This window comes from Engystomops pustulosus, chromosome 9 (assembly GCF_040894005.1).
Source record: "Engystomops pustulosus chromosome 9, aEngPut4.maternal, whole genome shotgun sequence".
Taxonomy (NCBI): Eukaryota; Metazoa; Chordata; class Amphibia; order Anura; family Leptodactylidae; genus Engystomops; species Engystomops pustulosus.
Window position 1 is genome coordinate 26,926,843 of NC_092419.1, and position 18,700 is coordinate 26,945,542.

Here is an 18,700-nt window from a genome sequence, read left to right on the forward strand (position 1 = left end):
GACGTTTTCTTCCCCTATTGGTTGTCGGTAACTCCTCGGGTGGGAGCAGTCCTTGGCGGTTGCCGGTCCTAGCTGAGTGACGTCACGCCCGGTTACCGGTCATTGGTGAGGGGCGTTGTGCTGGGGGCCATGGCGCTGTGTGTGAGGAGGCTCCGTGGTGCTCCTGGTATAAGGAGCCACTGGAAGAGCGGTATACGAGGCGCAGGGGGAGCGGCGGGGAGACTCCGGGAACACATGAGGGTGAGTGCACGTGTCACATGAGCCCCGGGAGAAACCTTGCCTTTTACAATCACCAATCTGGCGCCAGCTTTCATGGTTTGGAAATGAAAGCTGAGCTCTGATTGGTGCCCTTATCGCCACAGAAGCCTTGTTACTTATAACAACCAATCAGGGCTCAGCTTTCTTGGCTCCAATTGGTTGTAAATGAAATCTGAGCCCTGATTGGTGCACATATCACTGGTAGAAATGTTGTTACTTATACCAACCAATCAGGGCTCCACTTTCATGTTTTATGTGGGTTTGGAAATGAAACTAGAGTCCTGATTGGTAATCAGGGCAATATAGATGTGATATGGGCCCTATTGTTTACATATGTTATGTTTATCATTTTAGAAAATTTGGGGAGCGAACTGTGTGATGTAATCCTCGCCTCTGGCCCTGGGTCTTAGTATATTATAGCAATGTAACATTCTTTCTTATAATATTATATTATTAGCTGTTCATTATCAAATGTTCATTTATGAAGAAAAACACAAAGTCCCACGAAACACGGCCTAATAGAAGCCACGCTGGGCCTCGTTAGACACGGTGGAGGTGCGGTCACATGATGTGTCTTCTGGTGATCACATATTAGGATAATGTGCCTGGTGTTCACATGTATGGACCTTGCGGGTCCACCCAAGTGCCCTGGGTCGGGCCATCTCTATTACACCCTGATAATACCACGTTCACACCTCATATTGCAGCGCACACTTGCTGTATGTGCTGGGAATCTTATCCGTGTGCCCCCGATTACCTTTACAGGCGGTTGTTGTTTACAGATGTGTTGGCAGCCATTACATGGTTAATGTAAACCCTCTCTGTGATCCCTGCTATTGTATATGTAGATACATAATTGTATGATCACCCACATCACCGCTTTCACCTCATTAACCTCTTGTTTTCTTCCAGGTTCGGGATGCTGTATTATTTCGGGAACTACGCCCCTTCCCCCGGGTCTCGCCTCCTCTCAGACGACCTTTGCCGTTGGCAGTCCCCATGCAGCGCACGCACCTCCATCCTACAGCCCCCAGGTTGTGCCCAGCTTCGGACAAAGGCCTACAATCACTTCGGGACTTTCTAATGCAGGCGACTCCTCTGCCAGGACATGTACCCCGTAGCAAGCCCGGCAGAGCGCTGCCCGCTGACCAGGGGTGCGGGCACCTCAGTAGTTCTCAGCTGGACTGTTTTAGAAGCTTATTTGAACCAGGAGTCTGCCGGACCCCATACCAGGCTATGGCCTTACCCTTAGTACAAGAGGGGATGGTAACGTTTACATCCAGCAAGAGGCTCGAGACCAGCCAAGTCCCCGTGAGCGACAAATCTGACATGGAACAGCACCTGGCAGTGATGTACGAGAAACTAAGGGACGAGGCAAGTTGTATGGAGGTGGTGGTGGAAATTTGCAAAAAAAAAAAAAAAAAACATTTACACTTTTTAAGGGGATTTGAAGAAAAGAAAGGTCATCAGCAGCAGATCAGTGGTCTGGCAGCATCTGCACCAATCGGCTGATTCACACAGACATTGTAGCTCTAAGAACAGTTCTGTCTGCTGCGTAGTGGCCGGTCACCGTAATAACAGCTCATAAATGCAGGGGCCGAGCTGTAATGATGCAGCTCAACCACTGCACAGCGGACAGGTTCCTGTATGAATCGGCTAGGGGGAGGGGGCGCTACGTGTCAGACCACCACTGCCCTGATACTGATGACCTACTTTATAGATACGTCATCAGTATCTATAATATGGAAAACCTCTTCATAGAATAAAGCAATAAGATGGAATAATTCCCCTGTTCTAAGTCCGTCTTGACAAAACCAGTGTCCTGAATACAGGGAAATCATTGTTTTTATTCATATGCAAATAGGGTTGCACGATGCATCTAAATCTCGGGACTTGTGCAAAGCAGAACAGGTCAGTACCGGGTTTCTGTTACTTGTGGTACTGAATGACTTCCACAGACTCCTTGTATCTGCAGACATCGGGCAAGGAATCCTCTGTGTAGAAGTGTTGGGTTAGTGCAGAGCAGGGACCACAACCACTCATCGGGGAAATGTCACAAACTATCCATGTAGGGATACATCTCCCAGGGCTTCCCCAGACACAAGGTCTCTATTTTATTCAATTAAATAATTTTTTGTCAAGCCCAAGATTTGAACCCAAAACCTCCACATTCCACCTGCCATAGAGAGACAGGCTATGGGCTTCGTGGTTGTCTATGGGAGGATTTTGTGTAAGAGCTTCACAGTTACATGGCTCCATCCACTGGTATATAGAGAGGGATCTTCTCAGAGATTATTATTACAGGCGGTCCCCTACTTAAGAACGCCTGACTTACAGACGAACCCTAGTTACAAACGGACCTCTGGATGTTGGTAATGTACGGAACTTTATCCCCATGTTACAATGATCAATTTTAACAGTTATCAGAGTTCGCTGTAATGAAGCTTTATTATTAATCCTGGTTCTTATGACAATCCAACGTTTTTAAAATCCAATTGTCACATAGACCGAAAAAATTCTGTCTGGAGCTACAATTATAAAATATACAGTTCCGACTTGCATACAAATTCATCTTAAGAACAAACCTACAGATCCTATCCCGTACGTAACCCGGGGACTGTATTATTGTTGACATGATTATTATTAAGATGATTATTATTATGGAGATTATAATGTTTTGAGCATATAATAGTTAAATTAAATGAAAAAAAGACAAAAAATAAGGGCTCATTCAGACGGGTGTGTCGACCGCTCATCTGACGTGATGTCTGTGATCAGTCCATATTGTATTCGTAAGCCATCTGTTTTTTCACATATGCAAAAAAAAAGAACTGATGGGTTTCTAATCTACTTCTTGCTCCACCCAGTTGGTTGCCTAGCAACATTTTAAGAAAAAACAATCAGCATACAGATATCATGCATGTGCCGTCCATTTTTTTGCAGATCCATTTACTTCTATGGAATAATGCACGCTACAAGTTTTTTTTCTCATGGACATGTGAACAGACCCATAGGAAACAGTGGGTCCATTTGCCATCCGCAAAAAAAAGGATAGCGCACAGACCTCAAAAGCGCCTATCTAAATGAGCCCTAAATTATACTATTTAGTATAGTATTTCATATTATCATTACTAGGACAACCAGTACAACACATATACCACACTGTCATAAAGCACTAAGGCTTCTCCTGGCAGATCACTGGTGACCGTTACTGATCACATGTGTTTCAATGGAAATGCAAATGCGATCAGGTTGAGCCCCGCCTCTAGACTTTTGCATTGCATTTTTAAACGTAATGTAAATGCGCCGTGTGACCGCACCCTAAACATTCAGATAATACTTTTTTTTTCTTTTCTTGAAAGTATTGTATCGGTATCGAGTATCGCAATGCTTTTCTGGGTATTGTATCGCACTCAAAATTCTGGCATAGGTGCAACCCTATCTGCAAATGAGCGTTTGGGTGCACCATGGGCGTGGTCACAAAGGCTGGCACCTCCTCTCCTGCTCAGACCTAATTGAAAGTGTCCCCCTGTAGAACTGTGACCATCCCATCCTAACTGACCGATTGCATATAAATAACAATATTGGTTTTCATATCACAGATTTTCTCCAGACAGAAAACTCTCCACCTGCGAGGCGTGCAGTTATTGTGACCCTGGATGTTTCCTCTAAGGATTTAGCCTCCTGCATTGTCCTTTATGAACCTTGTGACCTCTTGAATGTAGCTGGTACAGGAATGCCCCTATGACACACCTGCCTGGCAGCACCTCCGTGCCTCCTATAAATCTTTCCTCTGTTCCTTCTCCATTGGTGAAGGTTTTCTGTTTGTCTTTTCTATTGCTGATGGTTTCCCTCTGACTTTGCAGTTGCCCAGTTTCTTGTGGAAGCCGGCCAATTACTCCCTGTACAGGAAGGACATGGAGTTTGTCAGCGACTTCATGCACCTGCACTTACGGTAAGAACGGGGTGGCCGTGTATCTCGCCTGCTGTCACCACCTGTCCTTGTGGTCTATGGAGCGGTCACTTATCATGTCTGTCTCGCAGAGGTCTCGTGAAGTACCAGCTCTTCCTGACCATGTCCCGGCTGCTCCTCCTGTGCTATTTCACCAACTCGCGGATCTCATTACTGAAGCTGACGTCTCATCTCGAGAACAACACCATCCAGGCCCGATGGTCCTTCACCGGCCTCCCCCTGCACATGCTCTTCTTCTACATCTTCCGCACAGACAAGAGTGAACTCTACAGGTAAGTGTCTCTGTGCGCTGTATCATATGCATGGCAGATAGTGGGGGTCCGCAAACTCACTCAAGTGAGAATTGATGTAAAGCCACATTTATGCTGAGAGGCCACAACTCTTCTTTGTTGGGGTCCAGCAGCTCTAGTCGGAGACCACTTTAAAGGGGTTCTCCAGTATTAGAAAGACCAGGCAGATTTATTTCAGCTCTCCTCGTTTAAAAGAGGATTTTATAGTTATTTTTAATCTCTAAACATCTGACTGACTGCTAGACCTATCCAGAGGATAAAAGGGGTTGTTCACTTTCAGCAATCATGTGATGTGATTTTACACGGCTCATTATATACCTAGTCATGTGATGTCACACAGGTGCAAGGCTCATTAGATCACTGATTACTCTGTGATATAACAAAATGTCATAATGATATTCATTTGCAAAAAGTGGACAACCCCCTGTATTGGAGTCTTTTTACCCTCCCCTAAACCTAGTGCTGGACACTGTATAGTGGTTGTCCTTGGTACTGTAGCTCAGTCTCATTCCCTGTGCTAAGAACAGGCCCCACAATGTATAGATGTAAAATGACCGGGCGCTATTCCCCCTCCTAACTGTGGAGGAGCAGTCTGAATTGTGCTGGGGTATAAACTGCAGAGGTGGCTCTGACCTCCATAATGGGTGGTCACACTGTGCAATGGTTGATACCAGGGAGCAGTAGTGTAATCACACAAGCAGGTAGGCTTCTGACACTACTCATTGCCTGTGATGATGTTTCCTGCTCTGTTCTCATCTTCAGGACATACGACGCCTTCTCCACCTTCCAGTTGGCTCCTGATGGGTTAATATCTCTACACAAGGTGGAGCGGGTGAGTGTTATACATTGGACTCACATGTGACCGCGTTCTCCATGTTCCTGGATCAGTAGTGACGTCTCTCTCTTCCAGGTGATGCCCTCCTCACCCATCACTGTAACCAAGAAGACCGTTCTGGCTGCTGCTCTCATCGCTTTGGGGTTGGGAGAAGATCGACCGGCTCTAAACCTGCTTACTACCCCTAAACTGCCCCGTGAACTATGACCCCAAGAGTATCTCCCCCCCTCACTGCACTGCAGCAGCCTTTAGCAAGTCCTGCATAATACGGCTAAAGAGACTGTGGCCGCTACCGCCCCCTAGAGGCCAGAGATTGAGTTACCGGATACATCTAAATACAGATCAACCTGCTCTATGAACACCGACCATAACCTTACAGGTAGAATAGCTGTGCCTATCGTTTGTTCTTCCTCCTCAAGTGGTAGGGGCTTATCTGTACAAGAGCTGAACAGGAGGTCGGTTTCTCCCCCGAAATACTCTGCACTGCTGTGTCTGCATGCGCAACCTTAAACTCGCCTGTGGATGTGTAACATATACTGTATATATTAAATTATAACAAGGTGTCTCTGTGTCCAGGAATGTGAAGGGTGTAAGAGTGGCTGTCATATTACACATACAACAGGCAGCATGTTATAGAGCAGGAGGAGCTCAGCAGACTATCCTGTCCTATCTGCAGGCAGCATGTTATAGAGCAGAAGGAGCTGAGCAGACTGTATCCTGTCCTATCTGCAGGCAGCATGTTATAGAGCAGGATAGATGGTGTCTATGCGCAATGAGGGAGATGTATAAAGTGTTGGTGAAGAGTCTGACTTCACAGTTTTGTTCTATGCCAGATAGCTGGTATAAAGTATAACTCCATACTTCTAAACTATTAGATGGAAAAAAAATGCTCTAAAAGCATTAGAAATTGCAGGCAGTAATTACTCTACAATGTCTGCTGTCCGCATGTTATAGAGCAGGAGGAGCCAAGCAGACAACACATTGCCTACATTTTGTACATAGTATCCTATAGAGCAGACAGACCCTTGTATCTATATACTGATAGGTAATACAGACCCAGTAGTGATCAGGTAGTGTGCACACTAGGAGGATTCAGAGGACGTTCTCCTGATCTAGGACATCCTCAATCTAGGAGTCTGACGCTTGTCCCCTTGCACAACTATTCACCTTTAAGAAATCTATCATTACCCATTGGTAAAATACTTGCAATTGCTGCAGTCTGGACTGAGGACACGAACGCTCTAAAAGGTGAAGCGCAGACGCCACCAGTATATAAATATTTATTTTTCTTCTCCGCATTAACAAGGCAGCAAAATGTGATTTATAAATGTGCGGGCGCTCCCATCACCCCCTCCCGGCGGCTCATAGCGGGGCCCAGGTCTGGGCAGATGGTTATGGCACAGGGGCAGCAGTCCGTCACTCCCTCTCCTTAGGCTTGTGGACCATCACCTCTCCCAGGCTCTCCAGGACTTCCCTCTTGTAGTCATCAAAGTCGCCTTCAATCTGGTTCACAGTCTGTTCCTCCACTACCCACAGGTGGCAGTTAGTCTCTGTGATGAGGCGGGCGTCATGGCTGACAGTGATCACCGCTACAGAGAGAGGAGACAACATCAGAGACAAAACAAGACAAGAATCCAAAGTGATGCTGACACTATGTACCATCTTCTTCAGTCCTGCTCTACAACATACTGCCTGTTATAGAGCAGGAGGAGCAAAACATAGGACAGCATGTAAATACACTATACAATCTACTCAGTTCTTATTGCTCTATAACATGCTGTTTGCTGACCAGATCCATATCCATCGACCTACACACACACACACACACACACACACACACACATACATATACACAATGTTATAGAGCAGGAGTAGCTGAGAATAGGACACCAAGTAAGATTCCCTCAGGTATATCCAGCCATTTGTAACCCCCTCCTCTTACAATAATGCGTCACTCACCTCCTTTATATTCATTCACTGCCTCAGCCAGAGCATCAATAGACTCAATATCCAGGTTATTTGTAGGTTCATCCTGTAGGGGGCAGTAATGAGGAGATTGGATCAGTACTATTGATTCATTTTATGTACAAGACTCGTCCAGTCATTACCAGCACTCACCAAAATGAGGACATCGGGTTCCCTACAACACAACTCGGCAAAGACCACGCGAGCTTTCTGCCCCCCTGCAATGTACAGAACACATCATGAGTGCGTGTATAGGGGGGCGTATATCACACATATATGGGGGACATCGGGGGCCACTCACCTGACAGCTTACAGATCTGGATGGTGTGCGCGTGGCTCTCTAGACCGAACCTCCCCAGGCACTTGCGCGCGTCCTGATAGGGCAGGTTGAAGTTCCTCTGCAGGTATTCGGTGGCCGTCTCCTCCATGTTGAGCTGGTCTGCGTACTGCTGGTTAAAGAAGCCGATTTTCTACAGGAACCAGAGAAGATTTACAGGATTATAGAAGAGAAGTGAGAAGAGGCAGCGCACCCCCGCAGACCCCCGACTCACCAGACGGTGATTCTTCCTCATCTCTCCTCTTGTCTGTGAAAATGAAATGGTTAATAAGAGGTCGGCACAGATTATAGACATTAACATACACACAATACTATACTCACAGGGGTCAGTTTACCCGTCAGCAGCAGGAGTAGCGTACTCTTCCCCACACCGTTTGGACCCACAATACAAACTAAGGAACATAATACAACATGCAGTATTATAGCGCTTGTATTCCTGTAACTAGGGGGGGCAGTAATATAGTGGTTCTATTCCTGTACCTAGGGGGCAGTATTATAGTAGTTATATTCCTATAACTAGGGGGCAGTATTATAGCGGTTATATTCCTATAACTAGGGGGCAGTATTATAGCGGTTATATTCCTATAACTAGGGGGCAGTATTATAGCGGTTATATTCCTGTAACTAGGGGGCAGTATTATAGCGGTTATATTCCTATAACTAGGGGGCAGTATTATAGCGGTTATATTCCTATAACTAGGGGGCAGTATTATAGCAGTTATATTCCTGTAACTAGGGGGCAGTATTATAGCGGTTATATTCCTGTAACTAGGGGGCAGTATTATAGCGGTTATATAACTAACTAGGGGGCAGTATTCCAGCCGTTGTAGCCGATTGTTGGGGTTGGTGCAGTAAATCAATGGCTGCTCAGTCAGGAATATGACTCAACTTAGAAGGTGCCAACAAAGAGCACACAGACATCTCTCACTGGGGGTAACTAGAATAGGTTATTTGTGCTCCGCCCTGAGGCATGATGGGAGTGAAGTTCAGAATTTGGGGGGGTCTTACCTCTGGAGTCCATGTCTATGCCAAAATCCAAGTTCTTAAAAAGCAGCTTCTGTCCAGCATAACCAAAATCCACGGCTGTGGGAAAACAAGAGACACGTGAGGGTCCATGCGCACCGGTGCAAGACACTAAACAGACAGGGGTCTCCTCTTACCGTGCAGGCCCAGGATGGGGGGACTGAGCGGCGGGGGGTTGGGGAAGGTGAATTTCACGGTGTACTCCTTGGGCCTCTTCAGTAACTCGGCCCGTTCGCTGCTCTCCTCGTCCGCGTTCTTCTTCCGACATTTCTGCTGCTTTCTCGTTAAGGCTTCTTTTGTCTGTTTCTCCTGAAGATCACAAATCAGTTGCATCAGCCGGCATTAAGCCCCACCCCATTGGCATATATAATACAGGAAGGGGCGGAGTCTTACCGCTTGCTTGGCAGATTTCCCTCCCATCTTTAACTCCTTTAGCTTCTTCTCTTGCTTTTCATACTGTTTCTGTAGCTCCTTCTGCTTTTGCTGATACATCTTCTTAAATGTCACTGGAAAGGAAAAAAATCAATGACCTAAAGATGAGAACTTAACCCTCCCCCAAAATATGAAAGAAAAAAAAATGGCCAAAAAGGTTGCAAATTTCCAAAATTGGTCAAAAATAAAAACTACAAAATCGTTCCATAAAAAGAATTTACCTGATACGCAATTGGAACTTTTCCCAGAATATTGCATGGAATATTATATTGGCGGAAAGGGAAATACAATTTGTTCCAGAGAAAAGAAGCCCTCAGAGGTGGCTCCATGAGATCAATGTTACAGATTTTGTAATGAAACAACATCAAGGGGTTAAATACTCACTGTAGTTTCCCCGGTAATAATACAACTTCTGTCCGTCCAGGTGCATTATGTCTGTACATACGTCGTCCAAAAATCCCTGGTCGTGGGACACTATGAGGAGGGTTTTCTTCCAGCCCTGGAGGTAACTGGGGAGGAGGGGAAATGATAGGATGTCAGGGGGGTGGGGGAAGATCTTCTCACTTCTCCCACAAGATGGCCGCCACCTCGTACACAGTACACGACCTGCTGAGGAACTCACTTGTTGAGCCAGATGACGGCGTTGAGATCCAAGTGATTTGTCGGTTCGTCCAACATGAGGAGCGTCGGTTCCATGAAGAGCGCCCTGAAACGGAGATCATCACGGTAAGAGGGGGTGCAGCTACAGAACTTACAGGATTGTGGTTGGGTTAGTAGTTACCTGGCCAGTGACACCCTCATCCTCCACCCTCCGCTGAACCTCTTAGTCTCCCGATCCTGCATTTCTGGGGTAAAGCCCAAACCAGCCAAGATCCTGCGGGCTTTAGCTTCTGCAGAGGCGGCTCCGGATGCTCGTAACTCCTCATATACCTGGGAGATGGTATAACAGATGGTCACAGAGCGCCCCAGTGTGGTCACCACTATCGTCCTGCCATCCCCTCGCCCGCTCACCTTCTCCAGCAGCTCGGCTACGCTGTCATCTCCTTTCTCCAGCCGGGCCTGCAGCCTCTTCTCCTGCTCCAACAACTTGAGTCGCTTTGTGTCGGCTTTGAGAACGGCCTGGACGGCCGGGGTTTCATCAGCCACGACCTCTGCGGAGGGAAGAGGAGACAGACGTGAGGTACAAGCAGCGGAGAGTGGACGCGGCCTAGATACCCGGGGCACCAGCTCTTCTTACCCTGCTCACAGAGCAACACATCAATGTTTGGGGGGATGTTGAGTGCCCGGTTGGCGATGTGTTTTAGGAGTGTGGTCTTCCCTTTCCTGACAAAAGAAATGAACACAACTTTAGTATGAAGGAAATGCAGAAAAGTCTCAAGTGGTTGCACCTCCCAGAACTCACCCATTGGGACCCACTAAACCGTATCGCCGGCCCGCCACCACGTACAGGTCCGCGTTCACAAATAACTCCTTGCCGTGGGCAGAAATACTGAACTTCTCCAACTGCAAGCAAAGAAATAGATATTAGAAATAATCAAATGTACAATATAATACCTGTCACTATCGCTGCTTGCTGTCACGATATTAAAAAAGGTATCATTTATCAAAGAGATTACCCAAAATTGTACAGCTATCCCCTATACACATCCACCGGGACCCCTTTGATAATGAGGAAGGGTCCCATCTACCTAGAAAGATAGGACGAGCATGTACAGTGTCGCTCTATAGAGAGTAGCGACGTATATGGTTCACCTGCAGCTCCATTCAGGATATCCCCATAACCCGGTGTACCTTGATGTCGGAGGCGTTCTCCAGCATGGCCTGCCGAGACGAGAGCTCCGCCTGCGACACGGAGAAGTCGTTCTCTGCCGCTGTGGCCTTCTTCATGGTGGCCACCTGCTTCTCATAATCCATCTATACAGAAGGAAGAAGGAGACAATGAGAGGCAGCAAGAGACAAACCTTCAAGAGAGACTCCCAGAGTAACAAACGTGGAGAATAACAACACCTAGAAGTAATATAGAGCATCAGGGAGCAGCACTCTCTGATGGAGACAATTCTCTTCATACTGACCTGCTTCTTCATCTTCTTCTTCTCCTTCTTACTTAAGTTGGCGTAAGGATCCTCAGCTGCGGCCGGCTTCTCCTCGGCGTCGTCCTCCTCATCAGCCGATAGCTGCGCAGAAGAAGCGTCGGAGGAAATCTTACTAACATATCACATCCAGCTGTCCCTCCAATATTATGGGGGATACACAAATTACAGGACCCCACCTCCAATAAATAGACTTCTGAGCTCCCACAGATTGTACCACCCAGCAATTACAAAATATCCCCCTTATCCATACAACATAGAGCCATAATCAGACCGCCCCTTTAATAAGCCTCTTTCCATCTTCTCAGAGCTCCACTCACCTTTTCTTCAGATCCTGCACTTCCCATGTCATCGTCGTCATCATCATCCAGAACCCCAAAACGATTCTAAAAGCAACAAGAATGAGAGCGGTGAGAGGTTTATGGGGGTTTTATAATTCTCCTGCTGGTAACATATTATTGGGGTCCCAGCCCTTTATACAAAGACATCTAAAAACATGGCTGCTTTTGCCAACAGGGTGAGTGAGGTACTGCAGCCACAACACCACAGACCAGGGACAGATGTGGCCGACTGGTTTTCTTATGTTCTACAGCTTAATTAAAAACTTAAAGGGGATGTCCTAATACCCTGGGGGCAGGTCTAGACTGCCCAGGAAGGGGCAGTGATCTCACCTGGGGAGGTTTCGGTTTTCCTTTTCCCTTCTTCGGTTTCTTCTCTTCCTCGTCACTGAGGTCAGGAGATTTGGGTGGAGGTTTCTGAAACAGAAGGAATGTTAAATTAATATCCTGGCAGGGGGAGGGGCCAAATGTCAAGACCTATGGGGGGGGGAAATCACCCAGCAAGGGGAGGGAGGGGCCAAATGTCAGGACCTCTGGGGGATCACTCAGCAAGGGGAGGGAGGGGCCAAGTGTCAAGACCTCTGGGGGATCACTCAGCAAGGGGAGGGAGGGGCCAAGTGTCAAGACCTCTGGGGTTCACCATCTGGGGGGTTGTACTCACTTTGCCTTTGGATTTTTCTTTTGGCTTTTCCTCCTCACTTTCCTCATTTTGTGGCTGAAATGAAAACCAAGAAGAACAAGATGAGGATAGAAGCCGAGGAACAGAAATGATCATATTTCTATCCCCCTGATGAAGGAGCACTGAAATATGCATAGAAGTTTGGAGACCCTTGTAAGGAGACTTTCACACATTTGAGATCTATGGGGTATTGAGAGTAGCACATCACTGGGGGGTAAGGGGGTCAAGGATCTCACCTGGGGAGGTTTCGGTTTTCCTTTGCCCTTCTTCGGTTTCTTCTCTTCCTCGTCACTGAGGTCGGGAGCTTTGGGTGGAGGTTTCTGGAAGAGGAAAGAAGACATGAAAAGCTCTGACTTATAGGACACCTCAAAGAACGATCACCATTTCCTTCACCCCACGATGGAAGAGGCCGAGGGTCAGGACCCTCTCCGGGATCACCCAGCAGGGGGAGAGGCCGAGGGTCAGGACCCTCTCCGGGATCACCCAGCAGGGGGAGGGGCTGAGCGCCAGGAGCTCTCAGGGTTGTACTCACTTTGCCTTTGGATTTTTCCTTGGGGATTTCCTCCTCACTTTCCTCACTGGGCGGCTGAAATATGAAGCATGAAGGGTAAGATCAGGACAGAACCTGAGACACAGACACCATCATACACCTCGGCTCCAGTTTTACCTTCTGTTTTCTGTTGTCATTTTTCTTTCCTTTTTTATTCGGTTTCTGCTCTTCCTCCTATTTGGTTATTAATGAAAGAGAAAAAAAGAAATAAATGTATATGAACTTCAGCAATGTAACCCATCACATCCGGTATAGGGAGAGGGGTGAAGGTCCTAGGACCCACTGCTCAGTCCTGCTCCCCTGACATGTGCCGGTGTGAACATCTTTAGCACCGCATATATATATATATATATATATATATATATATATTATACAAATATATATTATATATATATACATACAAACATACAGGACAAGTCACTGTTCATATCACACGTCTATGAGCGGAGGCCATCACTTCATCCTTACCTTCACCTTCTTGCCCTTATTTTTCTTGGTGGTCTGCTCCTGCTCCTCCTCTTCTTCCTCCTCCTCCTCTTCCTCCTCACTGTCGTCATTACCGAGAGCGGCAAAGATATTTTTCCCTGCGGGCTGTAACATAAATAGCACAACAAAGGGTAAGAAAGTGACCAGAATAGACATAAGAACAAAGCAAAATGCCGTTAATATCATATTAGGACATTACAGATTAAAGGGATGATCCCATAAAGGACGCCCCTCCCCTCTCCACAGACTACAGCGCCGGTCACACATGTGAAGAGCTGAACCACTGACATTGGTACATCAGATCCCCCCGTGCTGATCACCGGGGTCCCAGCTGTCAGCCCCAATCTTGTGGGTAGGGAATAAGCGTTATATGAGCCCTCATCCCTTTATCATATGTTCTGGTCTATCAGACAGTCGGACCATCACATGGATCTATCCGTAAGAAATAAAAATGGAGACGTATATTACACTTACCTGTTTCTTACCGCGTCGGGGGGCTGGAGCGGGGTCTGGAAAAGAAGGAAAGAACTGGAATTACTGGAGCATTTCTCCTCATCTGAAGGTTTCTGCAGTAATAACCATAGTATTCTGTGCACCCGGACCCCACATTGCCGCAGAATACCGGGTCCATGTGTGTATTAAAGGGGATGTCCAGGTGTTCTCAACAGCTCCCCTGCAGTCCACAGGTTGTGTCTGGTATAAGATCAACCTCATTCTACTGAATAGGACGGAGCTGTCACACCAGACACAACATGAAGCAATGATTATCTATACACCCGTGCATTACACTAGAGGCTCCAGCAGAATTGTGATGTCAGCTCTGGAGTATAACACAGTAACACAGAGTACACACAGCTCAGCGCACCTTCCTCTTCATCACTGGGCTGCACCGACAGCTTCTTCAGCCTCTCTGTAATCTCACGCTCTTCTTCATCCTCGTCATCATCGCCTCCTCCTTTCTGTTTCCTCCGGTCCTTCTTCTTTTTGTCTTTTTTCTTTTGCTGTGGGGGGAAGGAACAATCAGGGGACAAGGAGTCACAATCCAGACCAAAATACAAGATATCACTACCAGTAGGGGGCAGTCAGGAAGGACCCGGTGGCTGAGCTGTGATATGATACACTGTTATCCACGGCTTACACATTGTATTACACTAGTCACACCGAGAGCTGCAGATAAGATCCAGATCTCTGTAATAACATACAGCAGCGTGCCACAAAGCTCACTCCCAGAGGTAGGTGGTCTTGTCTAGGGTTTGTTTCCCACCTGCTGTTGCTGATCTTCCTTCTCTCGCTCCTTCGCAGCTTCCTCCTCCTGGGCCTGTTTATTATCTGCGGAGAGCTCCTCGAAAAACTGCAGGAAGAGAAACAGATACAGGTGGATGTGATCTGTAATGATGTCACAATGATGTCATCGCAGGAAAGGGACCAGCACAGGAAGTAGTGGGTAGTATTATTTACCCCTATAGTCACAGCACAGTGCCACCACTAGTCACAGTATTAATTACCCCTGTAGTCATAGTATTTACCCCTGTAGCCACAGCACAGTCCCTTACTAGTCACAGTAGTATTGACCCCTGTAGCCACAGCACAGCCCACCACTAGTCACAGTATTATTTACCCCTGTAGTCACAGCAGTCCCTTGGCACATTTTTGGTGGGTCTGTAATGCGGCGATTTATATTTGACACAAACTAATAAATAATATTCTTTATTATCACACTATTTCTATTTGCAGGGTCTACTATGTGGTGTACTATATGGAAAATGAATTATTTTATACAGTTTATGACTATATTTATCCAAATTACTTTTTGGTGTGAGAGCGTTTCATAAGTGTAAAGTCAGTTATTGCATTATGGTAACATATATATATTTATACTTTATTCTATATATTCACATCTTTTAATTTTTAAATGTTTGTCTTTTTCTTATGACAACTCAGCGTTTCTAAAAAAATATATCTATACTGACTGAGGACGTATATATCCAGCGCTAGCGCCTAATGACAGAAGCTGTTAGATTTGCCTAATTATGAAGCATTTTACTTCTGCTCTTCTACTTATTTATGGTTAGATCGGATCTCCGATCATAAGACAGGCCGGCTATGATAGAAACTTGCTACCTTGTTTTCCGATCATGTGACCTGTCATGTGACCATTCAGGTGAAAGGCACACTTTCGCACATGAGCGGTAGACATTTTCATACGCTGTCTTCTTCTGGCATCCACCGGCACTGCAGGTAACTTAGACCATCCAATCACAGACCTCATTTTCGGAGGCGAGGCCTCCCAAAGGGGTATTTAAACAGGACATCTTATCCAAGAATACACTTACCCCTGAGGAAGTCACCAGTCGGGTGACGATACGCGTGGGGTCTGCCTCACCAATCCCCCCCCACCCCGCCAACCCCCGGTCGGTCCCTGTCAGCCTGCTGACACTCTCTTCCAACCCTCCAACTTTGGGACTATTTTGGGTATTGTACTACACCACTACTAATGCACTTTATCTGCACAGGTCACTTTGTGTATTTTGTTGGCACTATACTGTTTACACATGAATTGGTTCTGTACTTTTTACCTGTGTGCTGATATCTGATTGTCCAGCTTGGGATAGGGAGTTTTGCCCTTGGTAGCCGCATACATCCGCTGCATGTATTTTTAACCTTGATTGTCCTGTATGTTTCGTTTTTTCATGAATAAACATTGTCATTATTGTTGTATCCTACATACGCATCCATTTTTGTTGTGGTTATAAGCAGCCCCCTACTAGTCACAGTATTATTTACCCCTGTAATCACAGCACAGCCCACCACTAGTCACAGTATTATTTACCCCTGTAGTCACAGCACAGCCCACCACTAGTCACAGTATTATTTACCCCTGTAATCACAGCACAGCCCACCACTAGTCACAGTATTATTTACCCCTGTAGTCACAGCACAGCCCACCACTAGTCACAGTATTATTTACCCCTGTAGTCACAGCATAGTCCACCACTAGTCACAGTATTATTTACCCCTGTAGTCACAGCATAGTCCACCACTAGTCACAGTATTATTTACCCCTGTAGTCACAGCATAGTCCACCACTAGTCACAGTATTATTTACCCCTGTAGTCACAGCATAGTCCACCACTAGTCACAGTATTATTTACCCCTGTAGTCACAGCACAGCCCACCACTAGTCACAGTATTATTTACCCCTGTAGTCACAGCACAGCCCACCACTAGTCACAGTATTATTTACCCCTGTAGTCACAGCAGAGTTCCACCACTAGTCACAGTAGTATTTACCCCTGTAGTCACAGTACAGTTCATATTCTCTTTACACTCCCCTAGTAATCTCAGCATGGCTGACTACTAGTCACACTTCTCTGCAGTAGTCAGTCTGCCTTTCTACTAGTGTGATAACTCACTGTCCTCCCTTCTATTCACCAGCACAGGAGGAGCAGTGTCCCCAGGGCCGCAGCAGTCTGTGCCCACTTCAGCTGATAAAATTAGGGCTTTTTGTTGTTTTAAGCCACAGGCTCCAGATCCATGCGTTTAATTAAATGTTTATTACTTTTTTATATATATTACTTTGAAAACTAAAAAGCAGCATCAGACAAGTCCTGGAGGACAAAAAAAACTAAATAAAAACACATACAGAACAGGATCTGTCTTTGAAGAACAAATATCCTTTTATCCCTTGAAACATCTAATGGAAAGTTGTACCAAAAATAAAGAAATACAAGAAAACTCACCGATTTCTTCCCCTTCTTGTCTTTCTTTCCCTTCTTCACCACCTTATCTGTAAGTACAAACACATCAGAGGATGAGGCACTATTATCTGGACGGGCAGAGGCTGAGTCAGCAGAGGAGGGAGGGGCAGGTACACAATGTACAGAGGATCCGGATTCATCCAAACTGGACGATTACCAATTTTAAAGGTATATTACGGACACTGAAGTGAAGAGGCTACTGGGGCGGGGTGGAGCCGTTCCAGGCAGTGAGAGCATAGGCTACTCCACGCCCCAATAGCCTCTGCCAACAATTAGTATTATAGCTAGATAAAGTGAAGTTTAGGAAATATTTTAGGATTTAGGAAATCCACGGCTTCTGTCACTGGACCAGACAACAAAGCACCAGTGGTGGATTGTCTATATCAACCTTCCTCTCTTATGCCCCACACCGGGAGAGACTCTCCGCTTACATAACAGGGTATTCAGGACATGCTGGGAGTCATCTGACCATCAGCAGTCAGTAACATTGAGGATCTCCACAGAGAAGGGTTTGTTACATTACTTTACTATGTGTCTCTTTGCTACAATGTATCGGCGCAGTAATCCCTGCCTTGGTTATTTCTAGCCAATCAGTCTGTGAGGGAAGGTGAGAGCCGGTACCATCAGTGCAAGACGGACCAGAACCACAGGACACAAGGGAGTACCATAGAGTGTCCATTAATACATCCGCCATGACGGTGGGAGCGTATTCCTATGCTGGAGATGGTGGAGTATTGATATATTGCCACCAGGAGAACATATGCAATCACCATCATGACCGCTGCATCCTAATAACCCCTGCGCACCCAGGACCCACCGTGCTGTTGCGCACCCAGGACCCACCGTGCTGTTGCGCACCCAGGACCCACCGTGCTGTTGCGCACCCAGGACCCACCGTGCTGTTGCGCACCCAGGACCCACCGTGCTGTTGCGCACCCAGGACCCACCGTGCTGTTGCGCACCCAGGACCCACCGTGCTGTTGCGCACCCAGGACCCACCGTGCTGTTGCGCACCCAGGACCCACCGTGCTGTTGCGCACCCAGGACCCACCGTGCTGTTGCGCACCCAGGACCCACCGTGCTGTTGCTGGAGGTGGATATAGAGAAGATATACAGGCCGGGCTCAGGTAACGCTATAATGGAAAGTGTCACAGATGGAGAAGGTGCTGTTGCGCACCCAGGACCTCCTGTGCACCTCCCAGGCCTCGCCCCCGGTGATGATCCAGGATGCAGCACACACTCACCTGTATCCTTCGCCCTCTCTTCCCCATCATCCTCCAGCTCCGGCTTCCTAGGCATTTCACCGTCGTCAAAGATTCAGAAATTATTACAGAAATGACGTCACAGCCCTCTCGTGATGTCACCGATTATTCCGCTTACTCACGTGGCGCAGCCCGAGCTACCGACCGGCGAATAGAGCCCGTAACACTATGTCCGCCCCCCCTAGTCCGCTAAACCTATCCGATTACACGTTTCATATCATCGTAATGATAGGGGAGACGCTATTGGCTTAGAGCTCGGCGAAGCGATAGTTTAATCCGGATGTCACACTGTGATTGGTTAGAATGAAACTGAAAACGAGGCTTGCACCGCATCTGACTCTGCCTATGATTCGAGGCTTGAAACACATCCTAAAATCCCCATTGGCTCCTTCGGACCTTCTTCAGTGTCATATGTTAAAAGGGT

At 46.8% G+C, this 18,700-nt stretch overlaps 2 protein-coding genes across 4 annotated transcripts; one reads left to right on the forward strand and one right to left on the reverse strand.

Moving 5' to 3' along the window:
- Window positions 1-5,919, forward strand: C9H6orf136 (chromosome 9 C6orf136 homolog). Of its 2 annotated transcripts, none has more exons than XM_072123752.1 (6): window positions 1-240; window positions 1,171-1,632; window positions 4,125-4,213; window positions 4,303-4,503; window positions 5,284-5,353; window positions 5,432-5,919. In XM_072123752.1, the coding sequence occupies exons 1-6, from the start codon at window positions 130-132 to the stop codon at window positions 5,561-5,563; spliced, it is 1,065 nt and encodes a 354-aa protein (XP_071979853.1). In that variant the 5' UTR covers window positions 1-129; the 3' UTR covers window positions 5,564-5,919. The 2 variants fall into 2 exon arrangements, with proteins under 2 accessions (XP_071979853.1, XP_071979854.1); XM_072123753.1 differs by having other exon boundaries at window positions 27-105.
- A 703-nt stretch (window positions 5,920-6,622) lies between these two features.
- Window positions 6,623-18,476, reverse strand: ABCF1 (ATP binding cassette subfamily F member 1). Of its 2 annotated transcripts, XM_072124542.1 has the most exons (29): window positions 18,259-18,476; window positions 16,997-17,043; window positions 14,521-14,607; window positions 14,122-14,257; window positions 13,731-13,765; window positions 13,239-13,361; window positions 12,888-12,944; window positions 12,753-12,806; window positions 12,457-12,540; window positions 12,203-12,256; window positions 11,875-11,958; window positions 11,524-11,589; window positions 11,186-11,287; window positions 10,905-11,027; window positions 10,516-10,616; window positions 10,351-10,436; window positions 10,125-10,264; window positions 9,895-10,043; window positions 9,736-9,819; window positions 9,498-9,622; window positions 9,075-9,187; window positions 8,819-8,990; window positions 8,667-8,741; window positions 7,980-8,050; window positions 7,873-7,905; window positions 7,623-7,791; window positions 7,475-7,539; window positions 7,316-7,388; window positions 6,623-6,945 (listed from the first exon to the last, which is right to left on the reverse strand). In XM_072124542.1, exons 1-29 carry the CDS (start codon window positions 18,311-18,313, stop codon window positions 6,773-6,775), a joined length of 2,736 nt encoding a protein of 911 aa, XP_071980643.1. In that variant the 5' UTR covers window positions 18,314-18,476; the 3' UTR covers window positions 6,623-6,772. The 2 variants fall into 2 exon arrangements, with proteins under 2 accessions (XP_071980643.1, XP_071980644.1); XM_072124543.1 differs by lacking the exon at window positions 12,203-12,256.
- Between the last annotated feature and the right edge of the window lie 224 nt (window positions 18,477-18,700).